This window comes from Heterodontus francisci, chromosome 7 (genome assembly GCF_036365525.1).
Source record: "Heterodontus francisci isolate sHetFra1 chromosome 7, sHetFra1.hap1, whole genome shotgun sequence".
Classification (NCBI taxonomy): domain Eukaryota; kingdom Metazoa; phylum Chordata; class Chondrichthyes; order Heterodontiformes; family Heterodontidae; genus Heterodontus; species Heterodontus francisci.
In genome coordinates this window covers 125308852-125318222 of record NC_090377.1, presented here as the reverse complement: position 1 = coordinate 125318222, position 9371 = coordinate 125308852, and the positions used below count along the sequence as shown (strand labels likewise).

At 45.6% G+C, this 9371-nt stretch overlaps 1 protein-coding gene across 1 annotated transcript in view; it reads right to left on the bottom strand.

Moving 5' to 3' along the window:
* Positions 1–3501: 3501 nt before the first annotated feature.
* The window catches only part of col6a1 (collagen, type VI, alpha 1), an 82107-nt gene continuing 76237 nt past the window's right edge, over positions 3502–9371 (bottom strand). Inside the window, exons 33-35 of the mRNA XM_068036125.1 lie at positions 8646–8817; positions 8450–8479; positions 3502–6713 (exon numbers count right to left, since the gene is read on the bottom strand). Coding sequence (XP_067892226.1) covers positions 6112–6713; positions 8450–8479; positions 8646–8817 — 804 coding nt within the window. The 3' untranslated portion in view covers positions 3502–6111. The remainder of the gene's footprint in view (positions 6714–8449; positions 8480–8645; positions 8818–9371) is intronic.

The window sequence follows — 9371 nt, the reverse complement described above, 5'->3', positions numbered from 1 at the left end:
CCAACATCAGACTGCACCATCTCAGCATGCGCAGCATTATTCTGGGCTGGCTGAGAGGCATCAGCAAATGCACTATCGGAGTGGCAGGGGTGGGAGCATGAATGCTGTCATCCTGACAGAAGACAGTAGGTTTGTGCTACAGGGAACCGCTGCCACTCGCCTAAAGTGGTGCCTCAGTAATCGTACTAATCTGTTGGAGGACAGATTGTTGGACTGCTGTGAGACCCTTTGAGCACTGGCATCCACAGCCATGTTGGCAGTAGCCTGGGCTTGCATGGCAACAAGCTGAGATTTCATGACTTCAGCCTGAACTTCCACTGCAACACTCTGATGGCTTCTGCTTGATCTGCAATGGAAGCTGAGACATCATCCATCAGTCAGCTCCCCAAGTGCTCTCGTGGAATTGGTCACCACTTCCACACTGGAAAGGATGGCTCTGTGCAAAGCCCTGTGCCAAGTTGGAGTTGGACTCCTCCATGCTCCATGACAATGACACAGGCTTTCTGGCAGGCCTGCCAATGCACCAAGCATTTCTGTGTGCATGCCCATTAGCCTTTTTTTGTACATTGCACCAACAAAGTCCTCATCTGAGTCCTCTGCCGCAGAACCTGTGTGCGACCTCACCCTCTGGGGAACTGACACCTACATTATCCTCTCTTCCTTCCCTGGCTGTACCCCACTCATGCCCAATGACTCACCATGTGTCGTTCCAAACTCTATGCTACCCTTTAACGTTCATGCAGTGCCAGTATTTGAGCTGGTGGCTGAGAGTGTGAGATATAGTGATGGCGTTCCTTCTTCATCGTCAGTCTCTTCTGACTCTGTGCCTTCAGCCTCCTGCCCCACTGCTTGGCCAGGCAGCCCTTCCTGAGTGCATGAAAATGTAAAAACACAAGGGCAGGGTTGGGGTGATGGAACTGGGGAGTAAGTAAGTGATGCAGATTGTAAATCATAACAGATTCTGGGATAAGGGTGAAGTTTGATGTGAGAAAGTGAACGAGGCAGGAACATACCAAAATCCTCGATGTCTCTGCCCTGCCGCTGGCCACTTCCTCAGCAGCGGCCGCTGCAATTATTCCTAGCACCGTCTCATCCATGGGGGTGAGCAGATGCAGCCGTGCCTGTCCCCCGCTGGTTAGCTGCTGCCACCAGCACGTATTATGGGATTCCTTGTTCTGCAAGAGAGAAGTGCGTCAGCAAGTGTGGCGCAATGTGTTTGGGTGATGTGCCTGCCACAGTTAAATAGCTGGAAGTGTGTGAAAGCTATGAGACGTGAGTGTGCGGCCTGTAGCAATTCTAAATGTGTGTGGGTGAAATGAGGCTATGAGCATGATTTGAGTTGTGGTTATAGAGATTTTTGGTAGGTAAGTGAAAGAAGTTTAGTGAATGGAGCCATTTGTGAGGCTAATGGTGCAGTTGTTAGGATATGGCACGTGAAGGTACATTCACTGACCTTGACCATTCGTGTGAGGTAATTAAACTTCTTTCTGCACTGCATCCAGGTCCGTGTGGCCAGACTCCTGGCATTGATTGTAATGGCTACCTGATGTAGCCGTCTGAGTATCTGCCTGGAGGGTCCCCTGAGGGAAGAGGACCTCTCTCCTCCTGTCCACCTCCTGCGCCAAGGTCTTCCGCAAGGCATCTGAGAACATTGGAGCAACTCTCTGCCCTGTTGTGCAATTTCCATATGTTCTTGCTGGTCTTTAACTCTTCTGCAACCAGTTCCAGCGCCAGAATGCACCTGACCTTTAAGAGGGGCCATCTGGTTTGAAGTAATATAGGCTAGCCTATTAATGGTGCCAGCCTTGCACAAACCTGGGCCCCCTGCTGAAGTGTGCAGCCACTCAACAGTGAGTTTAGCACTGGGATGCATGCCACCATCATTATATAATTAGCAGGCAGCATGAAGCTTATGTGTTACCTGTATCATTTTGAATGAACGCAGGTTAATCGTGCATTGTAAACTCTCATCCGATTTTGGGGGTTATCCTATTTCGCCCCCATCGAGGTGGTGGTGAATGGATGTTTCCTGACTGGAGAGAAGTACGCAGCAGGTTTCTCCAGGGGTTAGTAGAGGGACCGTTGCTTTTCTTGTTATCTTGAATTTGGGTATAGGGAGTACAGTTCCGAAGATTGCAGATGATCCAAAATTTGGCAATGCAGTAAATAGTGAGCAGGATAGCAGTAGATTTCAGAAGAACACAGTCAGTCCGGTGAAATGGGCTGACACAAGGCAGATGTAATTTAATGTGGATAAATGTGAAGTGATGCACTTTGGGAGAAACAGCATGCAGAGGCAGTATAATCTAAAAGGTGCTATTTTGAGGGGGGGGTGCAAGACCAGGGGGACATAGCAGGGTGCATATTCACAAATCCTTGAAGGTGGACGGGGATCTTGAAAAAGCTTAAGGGGTAAATAGGGGCTTTGAATACAAAAACAAGGAAGTCATGCTAAACCTGTACTTGAATAGAACTAATTTTCAGGATTATGGGGAAAAAGCTGGGGAGTCGGACTAAACTGGATAGCTCTTTCAAAGAGACAGCACAGGCATGATGGGCTGAATGGCTCCCTTCTGTGCGCTATGTCTACATAGTACTATTCACACACCAGAAAACAGCAGATGCAGATTACTTCCACTTCCGTAATATTACCTGTCTCCACGCCTGCCTCAGCCCATCTGCTCCTAAAACCCTCAACCATGCTTGTATTACCTCCAGGCTCAACTGTTCCAATTTTCTCCTGGCCGACCTCCCATTATCCACCCAAAACTTGAGCTCATCCAAAACTCTGTTGCCCACATCCTAACTCGCACCGTTCCATTTACCCACCACCCCTGTGCTTGCCAATTTACACTGGCTCCCAATCCAGCAACACCTCAATTTTAGGCTTCTCATCCTTGTTTTCAAATCCCTCCACAGCCTCGCCCCTCCCTATCACTATAATCTCCTCCAGCCCCATTACTCTCCAAGATCTCTGTGCTGCTCCAATTCTAGCCTCTGTGCATCCTTGATTTTAATCGCCCCACCATTAGTGGCTATTCCTTCCGTTGTCTCAGCCTTAAACTCTGGAATTCCATCCTTAAACCCCTGCGCCTCTCCTACCCCTCTCTCCTCTCATTGAAGACACTCCTTGCAATCTACCTCTTTCATCCTAATATCTCCTTCTGTGGCTCATGTCAAATTCTGTTTGATAACACTCTGTGAAGTGCATTAAGTATTTTACGACATTAAAAGTGCTAAATAAATGCAAGTTGTTGTTATTGTTTTTGAATATGAAGAATAAGGTGATACAAAGGAGCATGTGGTTGCTAGCCATCAACTAGGTTGAGATGGATGGTCAACCATCTTACTCATGAGAGCAGCACTTAGTTGAGTCATTTAACATTTAACACAAAGAGTTGCTCCGTTAACCTAGTGCCAACAGTATTATAACACAGATGTGCTAAATAAAGTACAAGAAGAAATTTAAATACCAAAGGAAGTTGCCAGACAGTTATATAATGGCAGTGAATGTGAAAACCTTTTATTTAGTACTGATGACCTAATCCATATATGATCCCCAACTGTGTCATTACAAAGGCAACTGCAAACATGATACAGATCACGTAAAAAAAGTCTATATTTTACAAGTACAAAATGAGTTCTGCAAAATACAAATAGATTAAAGCAGATTTTATCTCACACATGGTCCAAAAAGTGACTTGTGTTGTATGGTTCTTCGAGGTCACCCTCTATGCTCATAGCACCAATATAAGATTACTTTAAAGTAAAATTTATTTACATTCAAAAGGGTTACTTGTTGTTCATAACACAGTTTATACATTAAAGGAAAAAGTTGAATGGTTAGGTCTCAGCATGTATGCAGCTTCCGAAGCATTCTCCTAGAATCATTCTCTACGGTATTAAACACCGACCAAGGATCCATTTGTTCTCATCCGTAAAAGTTATATCTTCATTTTACAGAAATGTTAAATAATCTATTGAGTAACATTTTCTCTCTTTCTGCAAAAGCATTTTCCTTCACCATCTTTCACGGCAAACATAGGGGGTGAGGAAAAGATCACAGCCCATGTATTATGCACAACCATGCAAGTTGATACCTGCTTTATATCGAAGCAATGATGGCAGATCTGGGAATTGTTGCTAGACCCCAGTAAGCCTATCCCCTTTCTGTAAATCAGCCTCCTTCGCACTGCATCCTTCAATCGCTGCTCCCTTCAGGACATCCAATTGTCTCTTAATCCCTATTTATACACATCCAATTTTCCCTTGACCTCATTTATAACTCTCCCTTCCCTAATGCTTATTGGACATTTTGATGTAAACAGCAGTTGTTATTGCACATAAAAAAGCAGAAGCAGTCTGTTTCTCTCAAATATTTATTTCCTTTTCATTATCTACAAGAATAACTTTGGGAGAATGACTTAAACCGCACTTGTACTGCCGCTGAGTACTGACATTTTAGGTCATATTGGTGGACTATAAACAACTAATTGCTTAATCACAAGACGTCCTTCCAACTTCCTTACTCAAAGCATTAAGCTCAGCAGATAAATGCACAAATAGCCTTAAGGTCATGTGGCCTGAAACAATGGATCACATGACCTTTACTCAATGATTCGTAGAAAATCTGACCGTTGAAATATCCTTAAATTCAGTCCAAGCCTTGGGTTGAATTTTAAGAATGTCATGGGAACATTTTCAACCATCGTTTTGTTACAAGGTTGGAGTACAACACAGATCTTCAGTGATCTAGTGGAATAGCTATTGAGATGCTTATTTCATTACACAGATGTAAGTTCAGCGCTATCTGTCCATTCTGTCAGCTAACAGTTGACTAAATTCTGTTACTTTTTGGCTCACCTTAGTCATAGTTTATTTGCCCCTAAAGGAATTCTCTCCAACTGTTAAGATGCGCATAGAATATCTTATCAAGAGACACCAAAGAGTTTAGGTCCCACTGGGACTTCCAGAGCAATAGAGCTTTCTATTAAGTCCCACTTCTTTCATGAGTTCTGATCCTACGAAGGCCGCACAAGGGAGTAAATAGCCAAAAGTGAAACAATTTTTCTAAAAGTAGCAGCGCGACTAGCAAGGCTTCTGATATGTTTCACATGTACTCGTAGCAATTCTTTAGAGACTGAATTGAGGGCATGAAGGGCACAAAGCAGGAGCGACATTTGCCTGAACTGGGAGGCCCCGAGGCCACACTGTGATTGGGCCTCACACTTTGAATACATAATCTGGGTGAGTTGTCAGTGCCTGTCATGCCTCCACAGGCAGCTCGCTCTTGTGAAGACTGCTGAATTGTGGCCGTCTGCCTCGCCAGCAGCCACCCTCAGGTAAGTACTGAGGTGGGGCGAGGCAATGACAGTGACAGGGGAGGGGGGTGGGGATTGTGCTGTTTGTGACTGGCAAGAGTGAACTTACCTTTTTGGTGACGGCTGTTTATTAGGCCACATACATGCCAGGAAAACGTGAGCCGAGCAGGTCCAGTGCCCACTGGCTCAGAGCCGCCCAGTTTCTTAGAGTGGTTCTAAAACACACCTTAGGCCCCTCATTGGCACATGCAAGGAGCCGGATGCCTATTTTAGGCTGTCCCAGATGCCTGAAAATCAACCCAAGCCAATAGGCTATTTTCAGGCCTTCATGGTGCGCTGTCAAATTGGTCAGTTTTACCCCCATTTTATGTCCAGAAAATGGGTGTAATGAGGGCCAATTTCTACCCCATAGTTTTTTAAAAGTAGTCCCAAGGCAGCTTATTTGGCTACTATTAGAACATGCAAAGAAAACTACCCTGACTCACCTTAAATTTGGGAAAGTGCGTTTTTGCTGGCTGTGCACAGAGCAGGAATGGGAAGGCAAGGTCTACCCACCCTCCCAGTCAAAACAGAATAGACAGAGGGTATGGTGCTATAAGGGGAAGAGGAGTACACATGGGAGAAGAATTGAATGGTGCGGGGACACTGCAGGGGGAGTAGAATTCCTGAAAGCAAATTCTCTTCATAAAGTAAATACAAATCCTAAGAAAGCAATTTACCAAAGAAAGTAACCACCTTATCAAAATGAGTAAAATAGAAGAGCTTAGAGGGCTTAAGAATTTCTTCATTGTTAATCAAGTGATATTTGTTTGGTAATAGTTTGGTAAAATACACCTTTCAAAAGGGTGGGGTAATCCTTCACCCGGAAGAGATGCCGAGCACCGTGATCCACATCATAGTCAGTTGCCCTGCCGGCTACCAAAGCCCGGAGATTGTTCTCGTGGACATGGTCGCCTACAGCAATGACGAACACATCAATTTTATTCGTTCTTGCTTCCTGTGCCTGCTGTTCTATGGCGCGCACCAGATCTCCCTGGGATCTGCCATCGGTGAACAAGAGGATCTTCCTCTTGGCGTTCCGACTGTTGGCCTGGTAGTTTGCAATCACACGGTTCAGGGCAGCCCCGACATCAGTCGCACCATTCATGAACTCCATTTGTTCTATCCTTTCTGCAAGCTGCTCTGAGGTATCGGAGAACTGCACCTCAATCGCCTGGTTTTTGCTGTACTGAACTACTGAGAGGCGCACCGAGCTGCCACGTTTGACCTTCGCCTCTAGGAACCGGTCTGCCAGCCGCTTGACAAAGGTTTTGGTGGTCTCAAAGTTCTTGCTCCCAACGCTGGTGGAACTGTCAACCAGGAAGGTGATGTCATTTGAGGTGTTGAATTGAACTGCGGAGAAAACAGTAACTGTTAATGCTTTCAGCAAGTCCCCTTCACCCATCACCCCTGTGCTCGCTGACCTACAATTAGCTCGTGGTCCAGCAACACCGTAAATGTAAAATTCTTATCCTTCTGTTCAAATCCCTCAATGGCCTCACCCCTCCCTATCTCTGTAACCTCTTCCAGTCCTACAATTCTCTGCGATCTCTGCACTCCACCAATTCTGGCCTTCTGCATATCGCTGAACTTTGATAAGGCTCTTTGATAACACCTTGTGGCGTTTTACTATGTTAAAAGCACTGTGTAAATCCAAATTGTTATTGTAACGACAGAGTATATGGTGGGGAGCAACAGCACTAAGGATTTTTTTTTTAAATAGGGTTTAGTTGGGTTTTGTAAAGTAGACATGGTTCTGCCGGATGGTGGGAAAGGCACCCCTCCAGTCGGGCAAATTTGTAACTTTGACCCTACAATATTGGAGAGTTTTGGATGAACTGCAGTTCCTGGAGGGTGCAGAGCGGGAGGCTGGCCAGGATAGCATTGGAATAGTCAAGTCTGGAGGTAACAGTGAAGAGCCTCCATTTGAACCACCAATGCGAATGCATCAGCAACTGTCAATTTTGTGATGGCAAACTGAAATCAGTGTTTTAGCTTTTCACGATGAATGGCATTGTGGGATGGTGCTCTAACACCCAGCCAACCAAGTTGGTGTGTTGGACTTTAACAAACAAGATTCTGGATTGGAGACCATCACCTCTCAGAACACCTACATACAGACATCTCCAGAGCCAAATGTTCTTAATGCTACATGCAGTTCAATGGATCAGAAGTCAATTGCCAGAGGGCACAAAACATGTTAGTTTAATGCACAAAGCCTGTTAATTGGGCACTGGCATTAGTAAGTGGTGCTTTGGAAGATATTATACAACAGCACTTTATACCAACACCCAGGTAAATGGACTAAGAATATGGTAGAATTACCTTATTGTAGTCGAAAGAAATCATTGAATTAAACTGGGTTAATGCATTCATTGAAAATGAATGTATTGCATTGCACTGTTTCCACACATACACTGGGTGAGACGCAGCTAATCAGTTCACAAGACTGCAAGATGGTTTCAGATCAACAAAGCCATTCAAGCATCCCAGGTTATTGTCCAGAAAATCCTGCACCACAGAATCTCACTGCCTGGGCAATGATTCCAGAGTTCCTGCCATCACTGCACTACACAGAATCCGGTTCCCCACGTCGATCGTGCTGTGTGGGAAGAAGCTCCTGGAACTGTCGGCCAGGGCCTCTGCCACAGTTGCAGCCTGACGGGATTTTAACATCTGGACCAAGGCGGGAGGAGCTGGTGGCTTTTGCAAGAACTCCTTTTGGGTCAGCAGGAGTGTGTCCCTCCAGCTCCACCCCCCCCCCCCCTTGATCATGGTGGAACACTCCCTCCCACTCTAAGCAGCTGCAAACTTATCCCACCAACCCTCCACCACAATCGACTCTAGACCCATCTCCCCCACCACCCAAATCCGCCTTCTAGGAACCATTCCCACAGGCCCCTGGTTGTGGACATCAATGCCAAATTCCTGCTTCTGCTCAAACATAGCTAAATCCACTATCATTATGATCTTCCAGGCTTCCATGTCCCCTGACTCTCCAGGTGGGCTGACACAACACCCCCCCTCCCTTACTTTAAATTCAGAGCCTTTGCCCATTTCATAAGGAAACACATTGTTGATATACTTACTGGGGCAGGAATAGTCTGGGCACTTCTTTTCTGTAAAAGTAAACATGAAATGTTAATGAAAAGTCAAGATGTACATTAACATTTGCACTTAAAACCCAATAAAAATAAGGAGCATAGGGCCTAACTCTGAGGGAAAGGCCTTGAGCGTGAGAAACAAATCAACGGGGGCTGTCCTCCGAGCTGGGCTGTGACATACCTTTGCAGATGAATGCAGTCACGTTTTCAAGGAAGGCATCTTCCAGCAGCTCCATGAAGTTGTCGCGCTGCAAACTTAGCCCGGGAGTTGCAGATGTTTCGCAAGAGATCTGTTTCAGCGTTTCAGAGGCTGGTTCATTTCGGAAAATGTCGCTCACGCCAACTGAGACCACCTGGAACACAACAAGGAGTCACTGAGTGACCTAGGCAGGAAGTCTAAGTGGTTTAAGGAAGGGATTGTCAGGGGGCAGTGCTGTGAGGGCAGAAGGGTCCGCTGGAACAGTTGAGCTGGGAAGGGGGGAGATGCACAGTTGACTGGAGTCAGACGAGCAGTTGGATGTCGGGTTAGAAAAGGATGCAGAAGTATGGTGGGGTGAATCTATGAAAGGATTTCTAAATCAAAAGCAACAACTTGCATTTGTACTTTATGTAGTAAGGACATATAGGGCAGGTGAATAAAAGCTTGGTCAAAAAGGTAGGATTTAAGGAGCATCTTAAAGGGGGAGAAAGAGGTAGAGAGGTTTAGGGAGGGAGTTCCAGAGCTTAGGGCCTAGACAATTGAATGCATGGCCTCTAAAAGAAGGGTGAAGTATATTGCAGATATACAAGAAACCAGAATTGGAGGAGTGCAGAGATTTCGGAGCATTGTAGGGCTGAATTTTAAATTCAAAGCATTTCCAGACTGGGAGTCACTGTAGATCAGTGAACGCATGGTTAATGGGTGTGT